Raw genomic sequence first — 26,135 nt, forward strand, 5'->3', positions numbered from 1 at the left:
AACAAACAAATAAATAAACAAACAAACAGACAAAAAACAGGACTAAAAGAGGAAGACAAAATCCGACAGTAAACAGAAAACATAATTTATAAACGTCAGAACCAAAAGTTAAATGTTTTTATTTATTTATTATCATGAAAAAAGTCGTTACAGAAATCCTCTGAAATCCAAGTTTACATCTAATGAAGCTCGTTTAAGTGTTCCTACAAAACACAGAGAAGAAACACTACGTTACCCAGAATGCAGCACTCAGAGGTTTTTAAATTATTCTCAAGTATTAGTATGAAAAAAAAACATTTCAAGAATCAAGTCCAAATACTTCCAGAAGAATCTGTCATGTCATACTTTTTTAAAATATTAAAACATTTTCAGAGAAACAAACAAATCTTTAATATTTCAGGAATTCATTTCAAAATTAAATTTATAATATTTTGAGAAAAGTGGAATATCCCAAGAAATATTAACTCAATAATTGTATTTTAAGGAAAATATTGTGAATATCCATCCATCCATTATCTATATCCGCTTTATCCTGAACAGGGTCACGGTATAAATAAATATATACAATATTTAAATGTTTCAGTTTAATTGGTTACAAAAATTTAACATTTTGAGGGGAAAAGTTGCTCCTCTAAGCCACATCAGAAAATGTTTTTATACTGTTGAATAAATCTGTAAAAAAGTGAAAATAAAAACCTTTTCAATATCTTAAAATATTCAGAAAATATCAAAGCTGCTTGTGCAAATCTTAAAATATTTTGCTCCAAATTCATAAATTTAAACGTGAATAAAAACACGTTTTGGTGTTGTTGTTTACTGCTTGAAGAGATGAATCAGATAAACATAAATGTGTGTCAGTAACGAGAAAGATTGTCAGGAAACAAACTGAAGCGTTCAGAGAAACCTCAGAGTCACATGATCAGACTGACAGGAAGCTCTTAGCTTAGCATAAACACTGGAAACGAAGGGAAAAAGCTAGCCTGCTAGGAAACAAGTCACTTCCTGTCGCCTTCAAATTAAAGTTTACACTACAGAGCAGTGACAGAGGATAGACAGGAAGTGATGTCATTATAGAGACTGGACATGAAGTGATGTCATTATAGAGACTAGACAGGAAGTGATGTCATTATAGAGACCAGACATGAAGTGATGTCATTATAGAGACTAGACAGGAAGTGATGTCATTATAGAGACCAGACATGAAGTGATGTCATTATAGAGACTAGACAGGAAGTGATGTTATTATAGAGACCGGACATGAAGTGATGTCATTATAGAGACTAAAAAGGAAGTGATGTCATTATAGAGACCAAACAGGAAGTTAACAACAGAACAGGAAATAAAACATTTTAACGGACTTCAGCATCAAAATGTGAATGCTGAGTTACTGTCACCACGGTAACTGGTGGTGGGTGGAGTCTCTTCAGTGTTTCAGAGAGAGTAGAGCTTCAGCTGCTCCTCCATGTCTCCCTCCGTCACCTCTCCCAGCGCCTCCTGGTTCTCCCTCAGCAGCAGGAAGATGGCCGCCAGCTGTTCCTGTTGCACCCTGGGAGATCAGCCGCGCGCGCGCGCACACACACACACACACACACACACACACACACACACACAGTGTCACAGACTTCAATCTAACTTTTTAGGTCCCCACAACATCAGTCAGACAGACACACACACACACACACACAATGATCTTCATCATGTGACTGATCTTCATCAGGTCTGTTCTGGTGTTTATTTAGTTTCATGCTGCTAACTGTCAGATGACCACCTGGTGGCACTGCAGCTCCTGAAGAGAAACAACTGTGGCTTCAACCATTAAAATAACGTCAATAACAACTCAATTACCCATAATCCTTCAGTGTGGAAGAGAAAGAAGGAACACGCAGACGGTTTCACACGTTTATTTCATGTTGAACACGTGAACACTGAAGTTCAACTACACCGTCAACAGGAAGCACAACACACGCTGGAGGCTCCTCCCCTTTCTGCACCGCTGGAGGCTCCTCCCCTTTCTCCTCTTCCTCACTGATCAGCTGCAACACAACAGAGAACAGGAGCTGAAACCAGACTGCAGCTTTTAAAACATGTTTGTGTGTTGTGTAAACAAACAAACAAAAAAACCGTGGTTTTATCTGTTTACAGAAAGAAGAAAGCAGACATTATAGAAATGTATAAATATGTTCCTGAGCCAATCAAAACAGAGCTCTGACTCAGCGTGTAATTCACAGACGGTCCAGCAGAGGGCGACGTGGTGTCGTATGAACAGCAGACCCTCACCAGCATGCTGCCCCCTGCTGGTCCGTCTGTGAATTACACTTTAATAAACGGGTTCAGGCAGCACTCACCTTTCGCTCAGGTGTTAGCGTGCTAGCGGGCAGCATGCGGGGTTAGCAGGTGAGCAGCTGGACAGAAGCAGGCAGATGTGAAGAGGCCGGAGCGAAGGACCGAATGTGACCCTCCAGCAGGAGGTAGCGCAGCGGTGGCGGATCCACTTCCTGTTTACTGCTGAGTAACGACTCAGCGAAACATCACAGCACCGCGGTTCACGATGTTCAACCAAAGAACATCAAAAGTAGTAGTATTTAGAGAACTCACACGGACACGCTGCCCTCTGGTGGAGCGGCGGGGGAATTACACCTCCGGTTCTAACAATCGGAGGCAAACGTGTGTTTGTGCTCTTTTGTTTTTGTTTCACGATAAAGCTTCTAAAATCTGAATCATAAAACTCATTACAAACTACATTTTTGTAAAAGTAACAAACGTCAGAGTTCAGGCTCTTTTCAAAACTGTGTATCTGACCTTTAAACTGAACCTGTCCTTTAAACTGTGAATCTGACGAGGATACAGCGTCCTTTGTGTTTAATTTACTGACGTGTAAACACGATTGTGTAAGCAGCTACGTTAGCCCAAAGAAGATAAAGTTAAAATCGTTGTTTCCTTTAAAAACACGAAATTGTTGGTGTTTCTTTGACTGAATGAAAGAACTCGATCACCGCCTCTTCACGAGGCTCCGCCTCTTCACGAGGCTCCGCCTCCACTTACTCTGAACCCCTTGTGGTTTGAACTCTGTGTGGAATCAGCTGTCCACATACTTTTGGTAAGATGTTGAACAGGATGGAGCCTCGGTGGTCTCCGTGACAACAGATCAACACGTGTCAGTCATCATCTTTAATTATGTTTCATCAGTCGATCCTCGCTGGGTCGGTCTAGGGGGTGTGGTTTAGGGAGGGCTTGTTTAAGGGGGCGGATCGAGGCGGGGCTTGTGTGGGTTGGGGGTTTATATTCAGTAGGATCAGGAGCTTACCATGTCCTTCCTACCACTGTGTGTCTGCTGATTACAGAGAGGTCAGATCAGACGTGAGCTCTATCCTGAAAGATAAAGATCAGAAAACATAAAATGCTGAGTCATGCTTTTACGTTCGAGCACGGGGCGGGAAAACACACAGGAGTCCCTTCAAAATAAAACTAAGAAACAGGTGATGGAGTTCCTCTAATATAGATCCATATCTGCACAAGTTATGGATCCTTCGTTTAATAAGAACCCGAATCAAACCCGGCGTGACGTCGTACTGCGTTCCCTGGACGCCTGCGATTACGACTTTATCGAAACTTCAGCTTCATTCAGACTGCAGGTGAACCAGAAAATTATCAGGTCACATGTTTACGACAGACTGACCAATCAGCAGCCGGCAGTGAGGTCATCAACCATCAGTGAGGTCATCAACCATCAGTGAGGTCATTGTTGGTTTGTGAACGTTACGAAGCCTCCAGTTCAGATTCTGTCCGTCACCATCTTTGCTAGTTCGGTGCGATTTGGAGCAGGAAGTGACCATATTTGGACGAGCTAGGGGAGGAGCCAGCGGTGGATCCGACCAATCTGATTGGAAACCTGACCATACTACGTCCCGCCCACCGATAGCTGTAACCTGACTGCACCACAGGCCTGTCAATCAAACAGACACGCCCCCAAAAACAGGTCTTCTTGAATCTTCTTTTCTAATGAATGAGGGATTATTTTCAGATGGACCTCCAGAAAACTAATAAGAAGGAGTGACTTTAGCGAACAACACCGAGATGACTGATGGACACATTTTATTCACTTTGGATTTGATGAGAGAAGTTGAATGGGAGTCTATGGAGCCGGAGGCTTTTTGGAGCCGACCTCTAGTGGCACTCGGTGGTATTGCAGCTGTTTGTTAACTTGAGTTCAGCTTGTTTTTAGTGAAATTAGCTTTTTGTTAGCTTTGTTAGCTTGTTGTTAGCATTGTTAGCTTGTTGTTAACTTAAGTTTAGCTGTTTGTAGTGAAATTAGCTATTTTTTTTTTTTAGCTCTGTTAGTTGCGTGTCAGCAAAAGTATGTTTGTTAACTTGAGTTTAGCTCTTTTTTGTGAAATTTGCTGTTTGTTAGCTTTGTTAGCGTTGTTAGCTGGTTCTGTGACTGTCACCACCGAGTTCTACCGAGACGTTTTGAGGGTTCGGAGGAAAAACATTCGCTGCAGACCACCTGAACTGTGTCGCCATGGCGACAGGGTTCTCCAACATGACCACACGCCCGCTCAGCCGTGAGGTTTTCGTCGTCACAGTTTCTACGCTGCAGAAGCTCGTCGAATCTCAAGCAAACAAACAAACAAACCAACCAACCAACAAACAAACAAACAAATAAACCAACCAACCAACAAACAAACCAACAAACAAATAAATAAACCAACCAATCAATCAATCAACAAACAAACCAACCAACCAATCAACAAACCAACCAACCAATCAACAAACCAACCAACCAACCAACCAACAAACAAACAAACAAACAAACCAACCAATAAACAAACAAACAGTGTGACAGTGCTGACCTCTGCTCCTCCACCACCTCCTCCTTCGTCATCAGCGTCTCCAACTTGTTCTGCTTCTTCCCTGGAGTGAACTTCACTTTATCTTCATCTGCAGCCAAGTCTGGAACAGAAGGGGGGAGGGGAGGGGGAGGGAGAGAGGAGGGGGGGAGGGGAAGGGGGAGAGGAGGGAGGGGAGACAGAAGGGGAGGGGGGGGATTAGCATTCATAGTACCTAGTACCTATATGCTGACAATGTTAGCAGATAACTAAATACAACCAACAGTGTGCTAAACTTGTTTACATCTATATTACTGAGTGTACGCTAACAGTGACTCTCCTCCACCTGTCGCTCCACCTGTTACAGATTACCCATGATCCCCCTGCAGCAGATGGCTACAGACACGCCAGAGACACACGTGAAGGACACGGACGACACGCTGATCCGTGTTTCATTGTTCTGAGTCACACACACACACACACACACACACACACACACACACACACACACACACATTCTTCTTCAGACTGAGTTTAAATAAATATAAATAATAAATAAATAATAAGAGATCGTTTAGTTCAAAAGTAATCGGAGAGACTCACATAGAAACTCTGTCAGCGTGTCCACTTACTCCTGAAGGTTCTTCACGTGAACCTGAGATCACGTGTCAACATGGACTCTCGCTGGTCTCCATGACAACACATTTAGACCAGTTTGGACCCGCCTGCAGCACCAACTCAGTCAGCAGTCTTACCGTTGACGGGCTCTGGTTGAAGTTCTGGTTCCGGCTCTGTAGCAGATTCAGGGCTCAGATCGGGTAAAGACTCCTCCTCTTTTGTAGGTTCTGTCACAGGAACCGCTTCAGGTACCGGCTCAGACAGAACCACGGGCTCCAGATCGGGCACTGCTACAGGTTCTGGAACGGACTCGGGCTCCGGTTCTAAGACTGCAGCTGGTTCTGGAACTGCTTCTGGCACTGGGACAGATTCTGGCTCTGGGATGGGTTCTGAGACAGAAGCTGGTTCTGGGACAGGTTCTGGCTCTGGAACAGGTTCAGGGATTGCAGGCGGTTCTGCTACTGTCTCTGGTACTTTTACTGGTTCTGGTTCTAAGACAGGTTCTGGTGCTGCAGGTGGTTCTGCTGGAGTCTCTGGTACTTTTGCTGTTTGATGGGCAGGTTCTGGTTCTGGTTCTGGGACAGCCTAGAATGAGAGAAGTAATAGCAGTGAGGATGTATGTTTATTGATGACGTCATCAAATCAATAATAATTCATTCGTGTTCGTTGAACCGGGTCGAAGTGTTTCAGGTCCATGAGGACGGGTCAGTCCAACAGGGTCCTGAAGAATCGTCTTCATTCGGATCGAACCGACACAATTATAAATTAAGAATGTGAGTATAAAAGTGACCACATGATGGTGCTGAAGCACAAACATCAGATTCAATACGTTACAGGAGCGAAGGGTTCTGTTGGGTTCTGTTGATTTATTATTTATCACTAAAACGGTGGAGATTTTGTATTTATTATTATAACAGTAGAGATTTATTATAACAGTAGAGATTTATTATTTATTATTATAACAGCGGAGCTGTTTTCTGATGCAACAAGTTTCCAGATGAAGTGAGTGTGAAAACAGCTGCGTGTAAATAACATGTGAACATGTGACCATGTGACCACGTGACCGTCACTCAACAGGCGGTCTGATGGTTGATTAGCGTCAGTCGCAGCAGCTAGTTGAGGATCAGCCGCCGCCTGCTGCTGACACGCAGACAAATAAAACTGTCCCCGACTGCTCGCGGCCGGTGGACTATGTACACGCGTGTATATTTATACATGTTTGTTAGGCTCTCAACACATGCAGCTGTCTGTGTGTTCATGAAGTGCAGAGGTCGCACATATCTGAGCTGCAGATCTGGTTTCTGTCTCATAAACATTTCACAGCTTCAGGCGGCGCTCCGGCTTCTAAAAAAAACAACAACACGTCAATAAAGTCCGAAAAGCCTCCGAGCAGGTCGGAGGTTCACACGAAGAGTTCCTCAAAACTAACAAGCTTATGGTCACGCGTCAGAAAATAACTGAACTCGGTTGTTATTATTTTTTGTTTCTACGTTTTTATTTTGTGTTTCTACGTGTTTTTATTTTAACATTTTTTTATTTTTGTTTCTGCATGTTTTTATTTTTTGTTTCTGCATGTTTTTATTTTGTGTTTCTGTGTGTTTTTATTTTTGTTTCTGTGTGTTTTTATTTTTGTTTCTGCATGTTCTTATTTTGTGTTTCTGCGTGTTTTTATTTTTGTTTAGACATGTTTCATTTTGTGTTTCTGCATGTTTTTATTTTGTGTTTCTGCATGTTTTTATTTTTGTTTCTGCATGTTTTTATTTTGTGTTTCTGCGTGTTTTCATTTTTGCTTCTAAATGTTTTTATTCTGATAATTTCCGACAGTGTTGGACGTCGTAGAATAATTGAAGGAGCTCCTCCAGACACCAGAGGGCGCTGTCACTTTAAGGGATTTTTGCTGAAACTCCTGACACGACCACTAGAGGGCTCCTGACAATAAAACGTAACTGAGTCCCAATTATCCGCTGAATTAACCAAAAAAAATTAAAAAAAAAAAATTCAGTTCAGTTGTATTTATGAATCACAACATCAATCATCCCAGTTTTAAACTTTACAGAAAGAAACCAACAATTTAACATCTTTTAATTCAGTATCTGATAATCCGGATTTTGGATTTGCAGTTGAATAAGTATCATTAATATCCGTATTATCTGGTTAATTATGGGATTAATTATCTGGTTAATTATCTGAAGCAGAACAACGACGTTGCTGCCTGAAGGAAACTCGATGATGTCTGTATGATGTGTATTTAATTAGGAACAAGCGGCTCCGTTTCCTGCTGAATCATGAGATGATTTAATGACTCTGCATTTAGCAGCGTGACTCGGAGCCTTTGTTCCTCTCTGGAGTTTATTTTGGTGTTTCATCGCTCAGGAATTCAGAGGCTGGCGAGCAGAGCGCCGTTTAACGGGAGCGGCTGCGGTGTGAGGATGACGATGGTCGCTGCAGCGAGACGAAGAGGCGGCTCGCGGTTTCATACGGTCGGTCCGTCTGACAGCACCACAGAGGTCAAAGTTCAACAGTCAAACATCTGTTTTTCTGAACACTGACTCATAACGGTATAAACAGCACTCGGGGCTATCTCCAAAGACTCTATCTGTAATACCACCGAGGACCACTAGGGGTTGTCTGTGTCATTAGATAAACTCCCTCCTGGGCCTTCTGGAAATAATTCACCATTCGTTACATATTAGGACTCTAACGCTGATATGTTTGGGGGCGGGGCTCTTTGATTGACAGGTCTGTGGTCCAGTCAGGTTTGTTGTGTCAGAGAGCATCAGGCCTGATTGTCTGAACACTAACTCTTTGTTCTGCTGCAGCTGCCTCCGTTAACGACAGAGACACTGTCCTCTGTCTAATTCCTCCTGTCCCCTGTGGACTGACTGCAACAGTCTGTTTCTTTACAGTTATTTCCAGCTGCTCCATGAATGCACCACGGTCACAGGAGAACAGGAGAAGACAGCATGTTCCCTCTCGGACCTCAGAACCACACCTCAGAAAAATCAGGACCAGACCTCAGAACCATCGGAACCACCAGAACCACACCTCAGAAAAATCAGGACCAGACCTCAGAACCAACACAACCAGGCAGTGAACAGTCAGAATCCTTCCAGAACCTGCTTCCTCTCTGCGGGACTGAGTAATAGTCTGTAACTCTAGAATCCGGGTTAGTACAACACGCTAAGAACATGAATGTCACGGACAGATCGGGCTTCATGTGACGGGCTGCAGGGCCGTAAATCTGAAAACGGTTCTGTTCGACTGTACGTGTGGATACAGCGTCTCCTCCTGAACAACGAGCCTCGCTGTTCCTGCAACACAGACCTCCTTTATGTTCACAAAGAACACCGATCAAATTAACAAAGAAAAATAAAACATCCCATGATGCACTGCAGCAGCTGTAAGCTGGATAACGTTGTCAGAGGAGGCTTGACGGAGGAGAGGAGCAGCGCCGCGACTGTCAAGATCCACATCACCATAACACAGACACAGCTGTTTATACCAGGACATGTGAGGCCACATGTGAGGCCACCGACTGCATGGGTGCAGCAACTACTGCAGCAACTACTGCAAATACCGCATCTACTGCTGCAACTACAAACAGAAGGATGTCCTGCAGTGAAGACAACAACGTGAAGACAAGAAGACAACATCGTGAAGATATTAAGACAACGTGAAGATATTAAGACAACAACGTGAAGATATTAAAACAACAACGTGAAGATATTAAGACAACGTGAAGATATTAAGACAACGTGAAGATATTAAGACAACAACGTGAAGATATTAAAACAACAACGTGAAGATATTAAGACAATAACGTGAAGATATTAAAACAACAACGTGAAGATATTAAGACAACGTGAAGATATTAAGACAATAACGTGAAGATATTAAGACAACGTGAAGATATTAAAACAATAACGTGAAGATATTAAGACAACGTGAAGATATTAAGACAATAACGTGAAGATATTAAGACAACGTGAAGATATTAAGACAATAACGTGAAGATATTAATACAACGTGAAGATATTAAGACAATAACGTGAAGATATTAAGACGTGAAGATATTAATACAACGTGAAGATATTAAGACAATAACGTGAAGATATTAATACAACGTGAAGATATTAAGACAACGTGAAGATATTAAGACAATAACGTGAAGATATTAATACAACGTGAAGATATTAAGACAATAACGTGAAGATATTAATACAACGTGAAGATATTAAGACAATAACGTGAAGATATTAAGACGTGAAGATATTAATACAACGTGAAGATATTAAGACAATAACGTGAAGATATTAATACAACGTGAAGATATTAAGACAACAACGTGAAGATATTAAGACAACGTGAAGATATTAAGACAATAACGTGAAGATATTAAGACAACGTGAAGATATTAAGACAACAACGTGAAGATATTAAGACAACGTGAAGATATTAAGACAACAACGTGAAGATATTAAGACAACAACGTGAAGATATTAAGACAACGTGAAGATATTAAGACAGCAACGTGAAGATATTAAGAAAATAACGTGAAGATATTAAAACAATAACGTGAAGATATTAAAACAATAACGTGAAGACACCAACATGTTGATCAGAATCAAATAGAATCAGCTGTCTCTCTATCGATCTGCTGATTCAGCAGGAAGTAAAAACACAGCTGACCTCAGACCTCCATCTCTCCTCAGACATGTGACACCGACATGGGTGTAAATATAGGATCCATGTTTGGCACCATATTTAGAAGCTGCATGGCTGTGTTGCATGTTACAGCTGCAGGAGCACATTCCTGCTTTTTAAGAGGCAGGAGAAAGGTCCAATTGGACCTCGACCATCACATGGTCCTGGACCCTGACAGTCTGGACAGTCCTGGACTCTGACGGTCCAGCATCCTGACAGTCCTGGTCCTGACAGTCCTGGTCCCTAATGGAACTGGACCCTCACATGGTCCTGGACGCTGACAGTCCTGGACCCTCACATGGTCCTGGACCCTCATCCAGTCCTGGTCCCTGACGGTCCTGGACCCTGACGGTGGTGCATCAGCCGTTCACGACACAAACTTCAGGTTCCAACGAACATCCTCCGTTGATCAGGAGACGAGTGAAAAATCATTGATTATTTCTGTTAATTTATCGATCGATTGTTTTGTTTCCAGACTAAGCCGACGTCCAATCAGCTGCCACGAAACAAACGTTTCTCAAAGAAAACATCGAATCACTTTGATGAATAAAAACAGGAGGTATTTCTGATTTTAAAAGAAGTCATGTGACAATGGATTGAGCAATAGATCAGTTGGAGTTTATAAATATAAACGGAAGCCGAGTTCATTGATTGGCAGAAAGTTAATCAGTGACGTCAGGGAGGAGGAGCCACCTCAACGCTGGCCACCTGCTGACAAGTTGCTGTACTGCAGCTCTGATCAATCAGTTTGATTTGATTTTTTAAAAAGTTGTTTATTTGATGATAACGTGACTTTTAGATCAGTCCGACAGTTATTGATAAATCAGTTGCTGCTTAAATAAAATGTCTGCAGGATGTGATCACACAGAGGAGACGCCTTCAAAATAAAAATAATCCAACATTATTCTACTTCTATTATTAATAAAATGGTTTATGTTGTTTACTGATCGTCTTCAACACACTTTTCTGTCCAGATCAATAAATTAGTTTCATCTGCCGGAGACAAAAAAATAAATAAATAAAGTAATAAATATTATAACAAACTAGTACATGTATAAAACGATTAAAGTTGTGGCAGCTTGAAATCAGCCGTGACGTCCTTCTCCTATATCTTAAACACCTGATCAAACCGATCGAAGACAGAATCGACCCGTCTCACCTGAACTTTGGACACCGGGACCTCCTGGATCTTCTCCGCGGCTCCGACGTCCTTTATAGTCGGGGCAGGGGGCTCCGGCCGCGGGGAGGTTGCCGGCTCCACCCGGGGAACTCCCAGAGCTCTGGACGGAGGCACATCTTCTCCGTAGCCGACTTTGGGCTGCTTCTTCCCGGCAGAGGAGGAGGAGGCGTCGGGCTTCTTACTGAGGAGCGACGAGGCGAAATAAATGGCCACGACGGTGAAGAGGACGGCGGGGATGACGACGGCCGGATCCAGGTCCATGATGGAGACGGAGCGGAAGCAGACTTTCAAAGTTAAAGGGCGACTTCAGAGGCGTGTTTGTCGGACTGCGGTCACACACACACTGAACAGCTTCCAGCCGTTGCACACTATCTCACCCCGATAGCCGACACACACACACACACACACACACACACACACACAGCTGACACGCGCACGCACACACACAAACACAAACGCACGCACACACTGAAGGGGGGGGGCACCACATCCGGACTGGCTTCAAAATAAAACAACTTAAGGAACGCAGGGATACTTTTAAAAATAAAACACCTAAAAAAACAACAACAATTTAAAGTAAATTTGGGCTGGATTTCAAAATAAAATGTAGGAATTTAGAATTACTTTGCAAAAGAAAAGGCTGGTATTTAAGGGTTAGTTTTAAAAATAAAAGGCCCCAAAAACAGAATACACAGGCATGTACAGTTAGTTTTCAAAATAAAAGCAGGCATTTAGGGCTAGTTATCAAAATGAAACATAAACAGGATATAAAGGCATTTACAGTTGATTTTCAAAATAAAAAGCAGGGACTTGGGGTTAGTTTTCAACATAAAACACATCACAATTACAACACAAGATCATTTAGAATTAGTTTTCAAAGTAAAATACATCACAAACAGGATTAATATAGAGTTAGCTTTCAAAATAAAAGCCCCTAAAAACAGAGATTTTAGCTTTAGTTGGTAAAAAAACAATGATGTTTTTAATTCCTATTAATCTTGATTTAGTATTTGATGGCTGACTGAACAGAAATATTCCAGTGAGCTGACTGTTATTGTCTCAACATTATGACATCATCTTACAATCAGTAAATTTAAAGTGTAATAAATTTAATACGGAGCTCTAACGGACTAATCAGATCGATCGATGACAAACACAACGGTCACACGTGGTGTGAGTCGTACAAAAGATTTTATTGAGCAACAGAAAGAAACCGATCACATCAGGCTCCTCCTCCTCTTCTTCACAAGGCTTGCCGGAGGAGGAGCTTCAGGCGACACCTGAAGGCACCTTGTGACCACCAGGTGCCTTTAGATTAAACACAAGAGGACCACAGCGCCTCCCACAGGCAGGCAGGCACACAACACACTCAGAGTAGGCACTTAACGACCATCAATCACCTGATCAATTACCTCCACCTGTTAATAAATCACATGCTGACCAATCACCTCCAACCTACTGATCTCCCTCGATCAGTCTGACATTATAATCGACAGTATTGATGATGTGAAGGTTTCACAAGCTAATTCTGGACTTTTTTTGAATGAAGTCTGGTGCTGTAGGTTAAATCTGATCAATTAATAACCGGACCGATCACGTTCTCCTCTCTATCCAAACAGTCACATGGATATTGATCCGTCTACAAACGTTTGATCACGAGCAAGAAGAAAAGAAACTGTCAGAATGACATCATCGATCAGCTGATTAATTGTCTGTTAGCTCGTTAATCGACTGATTTCAGATCCAATTAAAAGGTTTGTTGATCGGTGATCAATCAGAGCAGCTCCTTAACTGAAGGTGACGCTGCGTTCAGGTCGACACCGACATCAGATGCTCTGAGCTTCAAGGTAAACATGTAAACAAACAACATGGCCGACGGCCAGGACTCGTCCTCTCGACGCTCTCGCTCTCAGGCGCTCCGGTGTCCGAGGCGTCCTGAACGCAGCGCGGTGAACTGCTCTGACTGATGGAGCGGTACAGTTAAAAGCGACCTTTGACCTTCCCGGAGCAGCCCGCTGGTCAGGTGGGGGGTCATTTGGAGGTCAGGCGGGGGTCACCGGGACGAGCTCCTCTCCTTGCTCACACAGTCATCCTGGCTGCTGGTGTCTCCGTTGGCCGCCGCCCCGCTGGTCCTCCTTTTCTTCCTGCGGTGAGACATGGCGTCGCCCTCGGAGCCAGACTCCGCCTACAGGACACACACACACACACACACACACACACACAGGTGTTACTGAGAACAGGTGGATCCACCTGCAGACGGAGGAGTTGAACGAGTAGAAGATGGAGACGTACGTCAGAGTTGGAGGATGAGGAGGATGAGGAGGATGAAGAGTCACTGGAGCTGTCCGAGGCGATGCCCGTCGACTCCTGCAGGTCCACTTTGTCCGCCAGCGCCGCCAGGTCGGGCCGCTCCTGCTTCAGGATCCTGAAACAACACAGCAACAGGAAGTACGTCTGCCTGTGCAGGGGGGGAGGGGCTGCCTGAGGGGGAGGAGCCTGTGCTTACCTGTACCACTTCCTGGACAGTTTGGGGCGTCCTCGCACCGTTTTGTGCCACACGATGGGGAAGTTGGTCGTACTGGCGAAGTTCTGAGTGACGGCGATCGTGGAGTCGAGGTTCAAGACGACGTGCCACCATCCACCTGTCAACACACACCTGGTTAGCATCCACCTGTCGACACACAGCTGGAGAACAGCTGGGAGCCCCTGATGATCACATGACAAGAGAGGATGATGTCATGTCTGACGCATGTCCGTCATGTCTGACCTCTCATGAAGACACGTGTTCCTGATGGAACCATCTGACCTCCAGATCCTGAGACCCTCCAGGTTCTGTTCTCTGAGACCCTCCAGGTTCTGGACCTTCATGTCTAGATGTTTTGTCTTCATGACATGAAGGCTTCTCCAGTCGGTCCGATCCAGTTCCTGGAGCGGTGCCAGGCAGCAGCTCAGGCTTTAATCCATCGGCTGCATTAACGTGATGTAGGTCACATCACCCAGAGCTGTCAATCACCTGTTTCCCCTCCCCCCTGCCGGGTCGCTGAGCGTGCTCACTAAAAACAGGACACGTGTTTGGGTTCTGCCCGTAAAATCAATCACTCAGCGAGTTACACGTTAACGTCCTGCTGACGCTTCCTGTTGTCGGTGGTGCTGACGTGCGTACTGACCCGGAACGAACACGGTCTCTCCGGGTCTCTGCAGGATCTCCAGCGGTCTGAACTCGGCGGGCCAGGTGTTCTGCTGCGTGCGCGGGTACACCATGTTGAACCAGGTGATGGCCTCGTCCTGCTGGTTGCCGCCATCCTCCCGGGTCACTTTGATCAGCTCCCGCGGCGTGTTCGTGGGGAACAGGCACCACCTCTTGTGGCCCTGGACGAGGGCGTTCCAGGCGCTGGTGCCCAACGGGTCGATGTGGATGCCGGTACCGGATCGGGCCGGGCCCATCACGAACCACCTGAGGCGGAGGGGACGGGAAACCAGAGTAAGACACAACTTCACGTCACATTTAACAATCGATAAACTCGCAGGACCGTTCTCCGGCGGAAAGAACCCCTGCGGAGGTCGTCAGCGAAGTTACGACGTATTTCAACCTCCCGTTTCGCAGCCGGTCGCCGTGACTCCCACCTGTACGGCGGCCTCCGCTTCTCCCCGGCGAATTGGAACAGGTCGTCCCGGAAGAACAGCGGCACCTGGTAGTCGTCCAGCAGCTTCCTGCGCTTGGCGTGTTCCCCGTAGCTGCTGTCGAAGATGTAGAGCGGGCTGTCGTCGCGCGTGGACTCCAGGTACTCCACGTAGTACTTCATCTTCATCTTCACCGAGTAGCCGTCGTTGTCCTCGCCGCACTTGAACTTTTGGTTGCGGTACTTGCGTTTGAGGCGCTCCATGGTCCACTTGTCTCGGCCGGGCCAACTGTCCTGGCAGCCCAGCAGCACCACGGGCTTGTAGGGCCGCTCGAAGCGCTCGATGAACTCCTCGGGGCTGAGACGGAGGGCGTCGGCACGCTCCACGTTGTCCTGGGAAAAAAAACACACAAAAAAAACAGATTATTATTTTGGATATTTCCTCCGGTCTGTCTGAGTAAAATACATTAAACTAAATAGGTTAGGTAGTTACTTTATTAATCCCCGAGGGGAAATTTTTTCGCTACAGCAGCAATAAGATAATAATAGAATAATAGAAAAGCAATAAAATAGCAGTAAAAAAATATAAATATAAAATGGACAGTATATACAGTACAGTATATCTATATATATCTATATATAAAGCAAATATTCCATCGGCTGCGTTAACCTGCTGGAACTGTTATCTGATGATGTCATAATGTGACGTAGCACGGGTCAGACCGGGTAACGAGAGTGTGACGTCACACCGGCTCCTACAGGTCTACGTGACGAGCTGCACGCCCTCCCCGAGCCGCGGTTAGCCACCGTTAGCTTAGCCCCCAGCGGCTGCCCCGGTAGTTACCTTCACGGAGCGGTGCGACACGTCGAAGGTCTCATGGTAGCCGTGTTTTATCCAGTCCAGCGAGTCCTTCAGCTCGGGCCGGGCGCTCCGTTTCGCCTCTTTAATCCTCTTCTTGCTCTTGTGGTTCATTCCTCCAGAAAAAACGTGCGCCGCTGCTCAGCTGGCTGTCGAGCTAACGCGGGCTAGCACACGAACACATCCACTAGCCTGCGGTGACACACCGGCCGGCCGCGCTGTTTCTCGCGCTCCCGCCTTAATGATTTGACGGGACAACAGACGCGCACCTCGGGGAAGTCGGTCAAACGCCGATGGAAGTGGTGGGACTTTGAGAAACTGCCGGATTTGATGCCGTTTTAAAACAGCTAGCAGCGGCCCGACACAATGCTTTTTACAACTTGATTGACATCAGCAGCACACGCCCCCCTCAGGTGGGACGGAAAGGTCATTGGCTGCAGCGTCCGGGAAGGCGGAACGCTGATTGGTCGGGCGGCAAAATCGACACTTCCCGCCTGCTGCTCTGATTGGCTGCTTCGGCGTCCTTATTGTGGTTTTCTCCGCGCGGAAAGCAGACGGTCGCGCGGCCGCCGCCGGTGACCGACGGATTAACGTGATGTTATTGTGCGTGAGCTCGCGCAATGGAGCAGCAGGAGGCGGGAAGTCCGAGCATCGCTTACAGAGACTTCACGTTTGAAGACAGGAGGAACCCTCAGGAGTCTCTGCGCGTCTCCATCCCCGAGGTCCTATATCTAACGTTAAAATCAGCATACTGAATGTCCTGCTGCTGTTTTTATATATATATGATTCAAATTTAAGTTCATTATGTCATTAAAATGTATGTACCTGCTAAAACAAAGTGAACGGAGACTTTGTATTATACATTAAAGTCTTAACTTTAATTCGGTATACATCCACAGATGTTTTTTTTGTTGTTGTTTTTTTCACATTTTAACTGAAATAACGGTCCTGCCGCTAACCGTTAATTGAACGTTTAATTTAAAAATGTCCACGCGGAAATGAATGTTATGAAGCTGCTGGAACAACAAGCAGAGGCTAAAACGATGCATTAAGGTCCTCTGCTTAATTCGGCGTACATCCAGTGCTCCAGCAGATGTTTATTTATTTATATTTATTCATTTATACTCCCTAAAAGGTGCTCGACCCGCAGTACGGCATGTACGTGTGGCCGTGTGCGGCGGTGCTGGCTCAGTATCTGTGGACGCATCGGGAGGAGCTGAGGGGCAAGACGGTGCTGGAGGTGAGTGATGAAGAACCATGTTTCTCCATGCGGGAGACTCGGTGGTGGTAATATCATCACCATCATCATCATCACCATCATCATCATCACCATCATCATCATCATCACTGCTGACACCATTCTAATGAGTATAAATGTGTTTTTTGAAGCTTGTCCTGGGCCTCTGTGGTCTGGCTTCAGCAGTTGTTGTCGTCCAATCACAGAGCGGCAAGCAACAGGTGGTTTAAAGGAGACTCCTGTTAGTCCAGGACCGACCCACTAGCCTTAACCACCTCCCCTCCTCTCCCCCTCCCCCATTTCCCGTCAGCTCGGTGCAGGTGTGAGTCTGCCAGGTGTGGTGGCGGCGAGGTGCGGCGCCCAGGTGATCCTGTCCGACGACCCCGACAGGCCGCTGTGTCTGCAGAACTGCAGGCGCAGCTGTGACGCCAATGGCCTCGGAGACGTGGCGGTGCTGGGTCTCACCTGGGGGCAGGTCTCCCCGGACCTGGTCCTGCTGCCCCGGCTTGACGTCGTCCTGGGCTCCGACGTCTTCTACGAGCCTGAAGGTTTGTTTGACTTTTAATTTTAGTCCCATCGTCGTTCAGAGGAGGAAGGAAGGAGAATTTTCTGACTGGACGCTTTGTTTCCTGTTCCAGACTTCGAAGACGTTCTCGTCACCGCCGCTTTTCTCCTGAATAAGAACCCGTCGGCCCAGTTCTGGACCACCTACCAGGTCAGGAGGTACGACGGCTTCCCTTATCTGTTTTCTGTAAACTACTGTTGAAGTCTGTGAATCTGATGTACTGAAAGGGTTCAAAGTAAAAGTGCACTGCAGGCTTTAGACTGCACTACAGTGAAGGTTTTGTTCGTTTACTCAGCCTCGTTGACTATTATTTTCACTGTGAACTGAAGCATGTTGGATGTTTTTATTTTGACGGTCTGAAGAACAGGAAGCTGACAAAACTTTTGATCAGTTTCATGTTTTCTGATGCATGAAAGGTCAAAGGTCAGTGAGGCAGGCAGCATTATTCATACATCATATTTCATTCTGAATGAAACCAGAACCAGACACAGAACCTCACAGGGACATCCCAGCAGCTTTCTGTGTTTCGCCTCCTGCAGGCCAAGAGAAGAACAGCATGTTCAGTTTGACTTGTGTTTTAGTGCTGACTGGTCGATGGAGGCGCTGCTGCACCGCTGGAGGCTCCGCTGCGTCCACGTTCAGCTCCACTGCTTTGACGCCGATCGATCGCAGCTCGCCGGGTCGACTCTGCCGGGCCGACACAGCGTCCAGATGATGATCATCACTCTGAGGACACAGGACCTGAATGACCCCGGATGACACTGGAAGCAGGTTCATTATCCCCAAAGAATGAATCATGACTCAGTGGTTCATCGTCTCTCTGAGAATAAACCCGGTTTGTTCTGGTTCCTGGATATTAAAGTTAATGATGAAGATCTTTTGAACAATGAACTCAAACACAAACAGCATCATCTCATTAATTCATGCAATAAAAACAGAAATATTCAAAGGTCGTCACATGTTCAGTCAGTTTACCTCTGAGGTATCAGTATGGATGATAATGGTGATGATCTTGATGGTGAAGATGTTGGGTGGTGATGATAATGATGGACGATGACGATGGATGTTAAAATGATACAGGAATGGAGTGGAATTGAAACTGCTGAGTCATCGTTCCATTCAACAGATTTTATTTTTCAAAGATCATCATAGCTCAGACTCCTCCCTCCAATCATCATGGACTGAACGTTATTAGAGGAAGGACAACTTCCTTCCAGCACAGGAAGTGATGTCATCAGTTACAGTCCGGAACGTTGACGCAGGGTTCGTCCTGTTCCTTCTCTCCTCCGTCAGGCGGCAAGCGGCAGTCAACCATCGGCGTCCCGTAGAATGTCGCTAGATCCTTATTAAGACCGATGGTAGGCCTGAACACACACACACACACACACAGAAACACACTTACTAACCCTCCACCTGCATGTCCCCGTTCACACCATCCTGTGACCATTGATCTCACCGGTAGTCGCTGTAATCAGGTGTGCAGCGTCTCTTCCTGGTCCGTTTGGACTCTGGTCCACAAGACGGCTGGCACCAACTCCAGGTCTCCCAGCCGTCCCAGGTGCCCTTCACTGAGACACGGAGGACAAGACAGACATGTTTCTGATCCGTGGGGACGATCTCAGTCCTCACAACTTCAGAGGACCGGCTCGGATTACACTCAGGTTTGGGTTGGGAGGGGGCGGGGTTAGTGATGAGCGATGTCACTCACCGTAACATCGGTTGACGTCGTAGCAGACCCGTAAGTCCATCAGGTGCCCTCCGGTGCAGATGGACCCGTTGTAAGCTCGATGGAGACACTGGCGGTTTCGTGTCTGGGAGCCGCCGATCTTCTTGCAGTTGATGGATTTCTGGGGTGTAAACGGGTGTTTACACGGATTCCATTCCGACCACTCTGACCACACCCCGTCCACTGACAACAAACAAGTCACTCTTAGAACCAGTCAGACTCCGTCAACATAAATCAACATCACCGTTATACGGACACTCATGTCGCTATGGAAACACCCGGGAGTCGTTGTCATCGCTACGGAAACACCTTGGAGTCATTATCGTCTCGAAGTAAACATCTGTTTCACTGATGACGTCAATACGAAAGGCTGGAAAATCGCGACCAAACTGATGCTGTGGGAGGAGTCACGGCTGATTGGCTAGTGTTGATCAATCACAGCAGAGAGAGGCCTGGGGTACCTGGACAGTGGATGTTGGTTGAACAGATCCTGGTTTGACGTTCCTTTCCATGACAAGGACTGCCGCCATGTTTGGGGGAGGGGCTATCACATCTCCTGACTGACACCTGAAGCCCCACCCCACAGGTCACAGGACAGGAAGTGAAGGGAGACCAAGTCCCCCAAACTCCGTCCTCTGATAGAGAGACAAACAGAAAGACAGACACACCTCGGGGTCAGTGTCTCTGTGGAGAGGACTAGACAGGTGGACAGACAGACAGGTGTACCTGGGCAGTGAGGCAGCTGGTCGCAGTTCTTCACCTGGCTGTCGTCCCCTTGGCAACCTCTGCCGGGCGGGGTGGATGAGGGGGCGGGGTTAGAACAGGAGCGGTGGCGAGTCCTGAGGGGAACTTGGCCTCGTGGGATACATGAAGTGGAACACGCGCCCCAACCGGACCAACCAGACCAGAACCCGTCGACTGTCGGAGAGGCAAAGAAGGCAAAGTGTGTATTAGGTGTGTGTGTGTGTGTGTGTGTGTGTGTATGTGTATTAGGTGTGTGTGTGTTACCAGGACAGGGACTCTGACAGACGCTGCTCCGAGTGCTCGGCCCCTCACAAAATCGACCGCCATATTTAGTGGTAGGGCTATCACATGTCCTGACTGACAGCTGAAGCCCCTCCCCACAGGAGACGGAGCATTTCCCAGCTGGAGACCACGCCCCCCAGGCGCCGTCCACTGCAGACACAACCAACCAGAGCAGAAGTCAGCTCACCTTCACTTGTTCATCAGACCAGCTCGTTGACCCGCCCCCTCTCACCTGGACAGTTGGGGAGCTCGCTGCAGTTATAGACCTGCAAGCCGTCTCCTGGGCAACCGTTGCCGAGCGGCTCTGTATCCTTGGACGGAGCGGGGTCGGAGCAGTCACGATATCGCTCTCTGGAGGGGACGATGACAACACTTCTCTGGTTGTCAATACAGGAACCGGAACAATGAGACCAACCGGACCAGGTGGACCAATCACCGTGAACTGAGACAGACAGGTGGAGAGACAGAGGTGGAGGGACAGACAGACAGGTGTTGTTAAAGGTCAGCGGTTACCTGGACAGTCGTCGTTGCTACGGAAACACCTGTTTTACTGCTGAGGTCAACACAAAGGCTGGAAAATTGCGCCCAAACATTATGATGCCGTGGGAGGAGTCACAGCTGGTTGGTGTCGACCAATGAGGATGGAGAATCATCGTCATGCAGAAGTTACCTGCACAGGTGATGCGACAGATCAAAGGTCACCTTGGACAGGTGATGTTACAGGTCAAAGGTTACCTGGACAGGTGGTGTTAAAGGTCAAAGGCTACCTGGACAGTTGTCATTAAAGGTCAAAGGTTACCTGGACAGTTGTCATTAAAGGTCAAAGGTTACCTGGACAGGCGTTCTGAGATGTGCAGCTCTGGCTCTCCTCTGGAGAGCCGCTGCAGACCGAGCGACACTCAGGTGGACTGGAACAGACCCTCTCTCTCCTTCTGACTCCGACTCCTCCACAGGTGACCGAGCACGGAGACCAGCTGAGCCACGAGTCCCACCCTTTATCTACACACACACACACACACACACACACACACACACACACACAAAGTCAGAATTTGTGTGTGTGTGTGTGTGTGTGTGTGTGTGTGTGTGTGTGTGTGTGTACGTACCGTTGCAGCAGGTTCCTTTGCACGGTTCCATCTGCAGTGTGTCGGCAGCGTTCTTACACTCTAATTGGCCGACACCGAAACACTTCCTGGTTCTCTGCCTCACGCCGTCCCCACACAGCACATTACACAGTGACCATGACGACCAGGGAGACCACACTGGAAGACTGAACACACACACACACACACACACAAAAAATGAAGTGAGACAGTTACGTGTGTGTGTGTGTGTGTGTGTGCGTGTGTGTGCGTGCGTGCACTGACCCACAGGACTGACACCCTCCATCTGTTGCCTGGTAACCGTACTTCAGGTTCTGACAGCAGTCGTCTTCGTCGACCTCGCCGATCTCTTCGTCACACTCACCTGAGGTCAGTTTGAACCGAGCGAAACACCGGACACAGTCTGCACGCACACACACACACACACACAGTCTCAGAATTTGTTAATCATCTGTGTGTGTGTGTGTGTGTGCGTGTGTGTGCGTGAGTGAGTGTGTGCGTGCGTGTGTGAGTGTGTGCGTGGGTGTGTGGGTGGGTGGGTGTGTGTGTGTGTGTGTGTATCTGTGTGTGCGCGCGTTTCCAGGATTTCAACACGGGGGGAAAGTTTGTTCTCGTTTCCAGTAAAAGTTTCGCAACGTTCTTCCAGTTTATGAACGAGGTGATTTTTAGCCGTTAGATGTTTGTTAGCCGTTAGATGTTTGTTAGCCGTTAGCAGGTTGTCATGCTGCCCTGAACTATGGCGCCATGGCAACAGGCTTCTCCAACATGACAACACTGTGAGCGTGTTGGAAGAGTTTCTCCGCTGCTCTCTGGACTTTCCTCTTTACGACTAATTCGCTATGAATTGTGGGTAAATTAGGACTTCTGTGAACAGCAGCTCGGTTCTCTTTAATCAGACCGTAGACGGGTCCGCCTCTCTGCCTGCAGGTGGGCGTTGCCATGGAAATGCAGGTCAGAGGTCAGAGCAGTGTGACACGGCCGTGAAACTGCTCCTGGGACTCTGCAGGTCAGATCCAGACTCAGTGTAAATGTTTGTGAAGAAACATGTTAGAAAACATGAAAACATGTGGACTGACCTGAACGCTCCACAGACACCAGAACCAAAACCAGAACCTGCAGAACCCTGAGAACCGCCATCGTCCTACTGCAGCTCCCGACTGAAGGTCCCCGACTGAAGCTGATCTTTCTGTCCCCTCTCTGATCCCGCCTCCTCCGGCCCATCGCTGACTCAATACACACTCGGGGGTTGGCTTAAGGGTCAAAAGGGGTCCTGATGGGTTGGAGCTGCAGGCAGCATCACGTCCCCCTAAAGCGCTAAAGTAAGTGTGTGTGTGTGTGTGTGTGTGTGTGTGTGTGTGTGTGTGTGAGAGAGAGAGAGAGAGTTGATGCAACTGTTTACTTTGTGTAAAATAATCTGCAGCAGGTTTATTGATTTTAGTAACGCTTCTGTTTTCATCACACACACACACACACACACACGATTGATCAGCGCGAGGAGAAACACTGAAACATGTTGGACAGCTTTTATTACTTTTATTGTGTCAGCAGGGCTTCAACAGACTTTTATTTTGAAAGGGGAGGTCACATCTTCCTAGCACAGACGCAATACTTCTTTCCTGAGCAGACGGCATTGTTACAGTAACCCAACTGAGGAAGAGGAGGAGGAGGATGTTTTTTTAAAATAAGATCTGACCATCTGGACTAACGGACCAACTCTCTCAGGGTCTCTCAGGGTCTTTGACGGGTCACCGTGTTGTCCCTCTTGTGGGTGTTTAACACAGACATTTGATTCGTCGTCTCTTTCTGTATTTCTTCCACTTCATGTCAGCCAAACCCCGACTCAGCTCTCTGCAGGAGGAAACAAGAAGAAACGTCACTCAACGTGTTTCTACAATCACTGTAAGAGAGACCGCAGTCAGAACCGCCGAGCTGACGAGGTCCACCGGAGGATTCGGGTGTTTTCGCAGGAGGATCTGTCTGATATTTGAGCCTAATTTAAACAGAAATGTTTTGGTTTTGGTTCCTCTGCGATTGCTGGCGTGTTGCTTTCGACGCTTCTATTTTTAAACTGGTTTCAGACTAGTTTTAAACTGGTTTCAGACTTCTTTTAAACTCGTTTCAGACTAGTTTTAATCTGGTTTCAGACTAGTTTTAATCTGGTTTCATACTAGTTTTAAACTGGTTTCAGACTAGTTTTAATCTGGTTTCAGACTAGTTTTAATCTGGTTTCATACTAGTTTCAAACTGGTTTCAGACTAGTTTTAAACCGGTTTCATACTAGTTTTTAACTGGTTTCATACTAGTTTTAAACTGGTTTCAGACTAGTTTTAATCTGGTTTTAGTCTAGTTTTAAACCAGTTTCATACTAGTTTTTAACTGGTTTCAGACTAGTATTAAACTGGTTTCAGACTAGTTTTAATCTGGTTTTAGTCTAGTTTTAAACCAGTTTCATACTAGTTTTTAACCGGTTTCAGACTAGTTTTAAACTGGTTTCAGACTAGTTTTAAACTGGTTTCAGAATAGTTTTAAACTGGCTTCAGAATAGTTTTAAACACAGGCCACATTCTCAGAGACTCACTCGATGTTGTCCAGCTCTGACTTCATGTCTGCGGAGGTCTTCCGTATGACTTCGGCGTTCTCTCTCAGCATCTTGCTGGTTTCTGTCTCACAGTTGTCGAGGTTTGAACAGTCGCTGATCAGCTCAGGGACTGAAAACAGAAGTCCCACGACTCCTCCGCCGATCTGGAGACACACACTTCATGATGAGTGAGAATACAAACAGATGACAGCGGTAAAGTTTCATGAAGTCAGACAAGAGTTTATTGTGTAGGATTTCCCCCTCCCTCCCCTCACTTCCCCCATCTGGGCCATCTTTCATACTCACATGTCTGAATGCTTTCGATGACGCTTTCATTCCCACCGAGGTGGCTGCTTTTCTGAATCCTCTCCTCACCAGCGTACTTTTCATCTTTTTAAATGCTGCTGTTTCGATCTGCTTGGTGACCAACCCCTCAACCAACTCAGAGAGCAGCGGCATCTCCAGCGCGGACCGTTTCAGGAGGTTCGAGTCCTCCGTGAAGATCTTTGTAAGTGGAAGTTTAGATGCCATTTCGAGCAAGTTGACGTCGTCGTCCAGCGTGAGTCCGTTCCGTTTGGCCACGGCTCTCAGGATGCGATCCATAACGTAATCTTCAGGAGAGACACATTTAGCCCGCCGCCGCACCTTCGCCTCCTTCACCTCCTCTGACAGAGACTCCATGAGTGTCTGGATCTCTGTGTTCAGCCTCTCGATCTTTGCTGAGATCTTTTTAGCGTCCTCCATTGTGCTGCTCGATATGACAGCGCTGGCGAGGACGGAGCCCACGTTGGTCGCCAGGCCCAGACCCGAAGCCACGCCTCCGGCTGCAGCAATGACTGGGATGGCTGCTCCGGCCGTGAAGATGGCCGCAACGCCCGCTAACGTTAGGGCAGCGGCTCCGCCCACTGACACCGAGCTCCCGACCACATTAATCACGTTACAGGCCTTCTGCTTGTCCTCCAGTTCAGAGGCCAACTCCTTCAGCTTGTCCACGCTGGCCCTCTGGACGTCCACCCAGGAGAAGAGGTTCTCCACCAGCTTGTCAGCAGTGTCCATGTTGACGCCACTGAGAGATCGGCAGGTCCACGAAGACAGAAAACAGAGTGGGACCTTTCACCTCTCAGGTTGTTAAAGCAGCGGTGAAAACCTCTCGAACAAACATCTGCCAGACGGTAAAATGATGACGAGTCGGTTTCAGAGAAGAATTCATCTGTCCGCCGGTCGTCTCACCTTCGTCGGAGCGTCTGAAGTCGGTCGTGTTGAGAAGGTGTGATGGTCGGCGTTCAGGTTGTTTTATACGATCTGGAGATGAAAGTGAAACGATGTGAACGGTTAATTATTGACAGTAATCTGCAGCAATAAAAGAGTCAAAGAGCAGAAGGAGGTCTGATGTGCAGATAAAGTCTGTTTGAGTCCAGTTCGTAATAATACAGACTTTGGACCGTTATCAAGTGAGTCTGGTTTCCTGTAAACCACCTGATGGACTCACCCGTCCCATTTAAAGGTACCAGACATCTCAGAACCTCCTGGAACCAGGACAAATCCTCAAACACTGTTTTCTATCCTTTAATAAACTCACTGACTTACCAGTGAAGCAGAAACATGTTCAGATACCTCAATGGGATATTTCAATGGTTCAACTGTTATTCTTTTCAACATACATGGAACACGCATGTCAACGGGTAACTTTATTACATGTGTATAAATCTTTTATTGAACACAAACACAGAAAACGTTAAATTCTCAGCTGTAAATATTCAAACTGATTCATGAGTTAAACCTGAAGTCAATAAAATATTTCAATAACATAATAAGTATTCCATAAATGCTCTTTGAATGAGGAACTCTGCTTTTAATCTGAAAACAGGGCTTTTAATTTAAAACATGATGCCATGATCTGAATCCTACGTGTTGATGATGTGATCAAAGTCTGTTATTGCTGCTGATTACCGTCAATCAAACCATTCACATCGTTTCACTTTCATCTCCATTTATTTATCATTAACGCTGTTTACCGTCGGGTTTCTTCTTCTTCTCCTCTCTCCAGGCTCCTCCCGCTAGCCCCCCCCCCCCCCCCCCCCCCCCCCCCCCCC

General features: G+C 46.6%; 5 protein-coding genes across 9 annotated transcripts; 1 reads left to right on the plus strand and 4 right to left on the minus strand.

Moving 5' to 3' along the window:
* Positions 1-114: 114 nt before the first annotated feature.
* LOC138207888 (protein TsetseEP) lies at positions 115-11,768 on the minus strand. Of its 4 annotated transcripts, none has more exons than XM_069165459.1 (5): positions 11,308-11,766; positions 5,582-6,029; positions 4,851-4,950; positions 3,305-3,369; positions 1,476-1,546 (listed from the first exon to the last, which is right to left on the minus strand). In XM_069165459.1, the coding sequence occupies exons 1-4, from the start codon at positions 11,587-11,589 to the stop codon at positions 3,336-3,338; spliced, it is 864 nt and encodes a 287-aa protein (XP_069021560.1). In that variant the 5' UTR covers positions 11,590-11,766; the 3' UTR covers positions 1,476-1,546; positions 3,305-3,335. The 4 variants fall into 4 exon arrangements, with proteins under 4 accessions (XP_069021558.1, XP_069021560.1, XP_069021559.1 ...); XM_069165458.1 differs by lacking the exon at positions 1,476-1,546 and adding an exon at positions 1,886-2,033; XM_069165457.1 differs by lacking the exon at positions 3,305-3,369 and having other exon boundaries at positions 115-1,546; positions 11,308-11,768.
* A 732-nt stretch (positions 11,769-12,500) lies between these two features.
* Positions 12,501-15,924, minus strand: jmjd6 (jumonji domain containing 6, arginine demethylase and lysine hydroxylase). Its single transcript, XM_069165472.1, has 6 exons — positions 15,793-15,924; positions 14,953-15,341; positions 14,496-14,782; positions 13,835-13,970; positions 13,621-13,753; positions 12,501-13,513 (listed from the first exon to the last, which is right to left on the minus strand). Exons 1-6 carry the CDS (start codon positions 15,919-15,921, stop codon positions 13,382-13,384), a joined length of 1,206 nt encoding a protein of 401 aa, XP_069021573.1. The 5' UTR covers positions 15,922-15,924; the 3' UTR covers positions 12,501-13,381.
* A 462-nt stretch (positions 15,925-16,386) lies between these two features.
* mettl23 (methyltransferase 23, arginine) lies at positions 16,387-18,556 on the plus strand. The gene is made up of 5 exons (XM_069165473.1): positions 16,387-16,529; positions 16,943-17,047; positions 17,355-17,592; positions 17,683-17,767; positions 18,191-18,556. Exons 1-5 carry the CDS (start codon positions 16,428-16,430, stop codon positions 18,366-18,368), a joined length of 708 nt encoding a protein of 235 aa, XP_069021574.1. The 5' UTR covers positions 16,387-16,427; the 3' UTR covers positions 18,369-18,556.
* Positions 18,557-18,722: 166 nt separating this feature from the next.
* LOC138207902 (properdin-like) lies at positions 18,723-22,631 on the minus strand. Its single transcript, XM_069165474.1, has 11 exons — positions 22,541-22,631; positions 21,729-21,867; positions 21,468-21,631; positions 21,193-21,360; positions 20,594-20,803; positions 20,344-20,511; positions 20,062-20,253; positions 19,797-19,970; positions 19,318-19,518; positions 19,066-19,177; positions 18,723-18,973 (listed from the first exon to the last, which is right to left on the minus strand). The coding sequence occupies exons 1-11, from the start codon at positions 22,599-22,601 to the stop codon at positions 18,844-18,846; spliced, it is 1,719 nt and encodes a 572-aa protein (XP_069021575.1). The 5' UTR covers positions 22,602-22,631; the 3' UTR covers positions 18,723-18,843.
* Positions 22,632-22,973: 342 nt separating this feature from the next.
* LOC138207904 (uncharacterized) lies at positions 22,974-25,420 on the minus strand. Of its 2 annotated transcripts, XM_069165476.1 has the most exons (3): positions 24,349-25,363; positions 24,043-24,206; positions 22,974-23,312 (listed from the first exon to the last, which is right to left on the minus strand). In XM_069165476.1, the coding sequence occupies exons 1-3, from the start codon at positions 25,096-25,098 to the stop codon at positions 23,237-23,239; spliced, it is 990 nt and encodes a 329-aa protein (XP_069021577.1). In that variant the 5' UTR covers positions 25,099-25,363; the 3' UTR covers positions 22,974-23,236. The 2 variants fall into 2 exon arrangements, with proteins under 2 accessions (XP_069021577.1, XP_069021579.1); XM_069165478.1 differs by lacking the exon at positions 22,974-23,312 and having other exon boundaries at positions 24,071-24,219; positions 24,349-25,420.
* Positions 25,421-26,135: the final 715 nt, after the last annotated feature.

This window comes from Embiotoca jacksoni, unplaced genomic scaffold, assembly GCF_022577435.1.
Source record: "Embiotoca jacksoni isolate LCO1_2020_lvr unplaced genomic scaffold, fEmbJac1.0.p SCAF_34, whole genome shotgun sequence".
In the NCBI taxonomy this organism is placed as follows: Eukaryota; Metazoa; Chordata; class Actinopteri; family Embiotocidae; genus Embiotoca; species Embiotoca jacksoni.

Bases quoted from the DNA above. Each gene is read 5' to 3' on its own strand.
- LOC138207888 (XM_069165457.1), bottom strand. From the start codon at position 11,589: ATGGACCTGGATCCGGCCGTCGTCATCCCCGCCGTCCTCTTCACCGTC. The intron at 4,951-5,581 runs GTAAGACTGCTG...CTTCTGTTCCAG, and splicing joins TCAACCAGAGCCCGTCAACG to ACTTGGCTGCAGATGAAGAT. The intron at 1,547-4,850 runs GTCAGCACTGTC...CTGATCTCCCAG, and splicing joins GAGGTGGTGGAGGAGCAGAG to GGTGCAACAGGAACAGCTGG.
- jmjd6 (XM_069165472.1), bottom strand. From the start codon at position 15,921: ATGAACCACAAGAGCAAGAAGAGGATTAAAGAGGCGAAACGGAGCGCC. The intron at 14,783-14,952 runs GTGGGAGTCACG...CCTCCGCCTCAG, and splicing joins AAGCGGAGGCCGCCGTACAG to GTGGTTCGTGATGGGCCCGG. The intron at 13,971-14,495 runs GTCAGTACGCAC...GTGTGTTGACAG, and splicing joins AGAGACCGTGTTCGTTCCGG to GTGGATGGTGGCACGTCGTC.
- mettl23 (XM_069165473.1), top strand. From the start codon at position 16,428: ATGGAGCAGCAGGAGGCGGGAAGTCCGAGCATCGCTTACAGAGACTTC. The intron at 16,530-16,942 runs GTCCTATATCTA...ACTCCCTAAAAG, and splicing joins TGCGCGTCTCCATCCCCGAG to GTGCTCGACCCGCAGTACGG. The intron at 17,768-18,190 runs GTACGACGGCTT...CTTGTGTTTTAG, and splicing joins ACCACCTACCAGGTCAGGAG to TGCTGACTGGTCGATGGAGG.
- LOC138207902 (XM_069165474.1), bottom strand. From the start codon at position 22,601: ATGGCGGTTCTCAGGGTTCTGCAGGTTCTGGTTTTGGTTCTGGTGTCT. The intron at 19,971-20,061 runs GTACACCTGTCT...TCTCTCTATCAG, and splicing joins CCAGCTGCCTCACTGCCCAG to AGGACGGAGTTTGGGGGACT. The intron at 19,519-19,796 runs GTACCCCAGGCC...GTTTGTTGTCAG, and splicing joins AACCAACATCCACTGTCCAG to TGGACGGGGTGTGGTCAGAG.
- LOC138207904 (XM_069165476.1), bottom strand. From the start codon at position 25,098: ATGGACACTGCTGACAAGCTGGTGGAGAACCTCTTCTCCTGGGTGGAC. The intron at 24,207-24,348 runs GTGAGTATGAAA...GTGTGTCTCCAG, and splicing joins CATCGAAAGCATTCAGACAT to ATCGGCGGAGGAGTCGTGGG. The intron at 23,313-24,042 runs GTGAGTCTCTGA...TTCCTCCTGCAG, and splicing joins TCAGAGCTGGACAACATCGA to AGAGCTGAGTCGGGGTTTGG.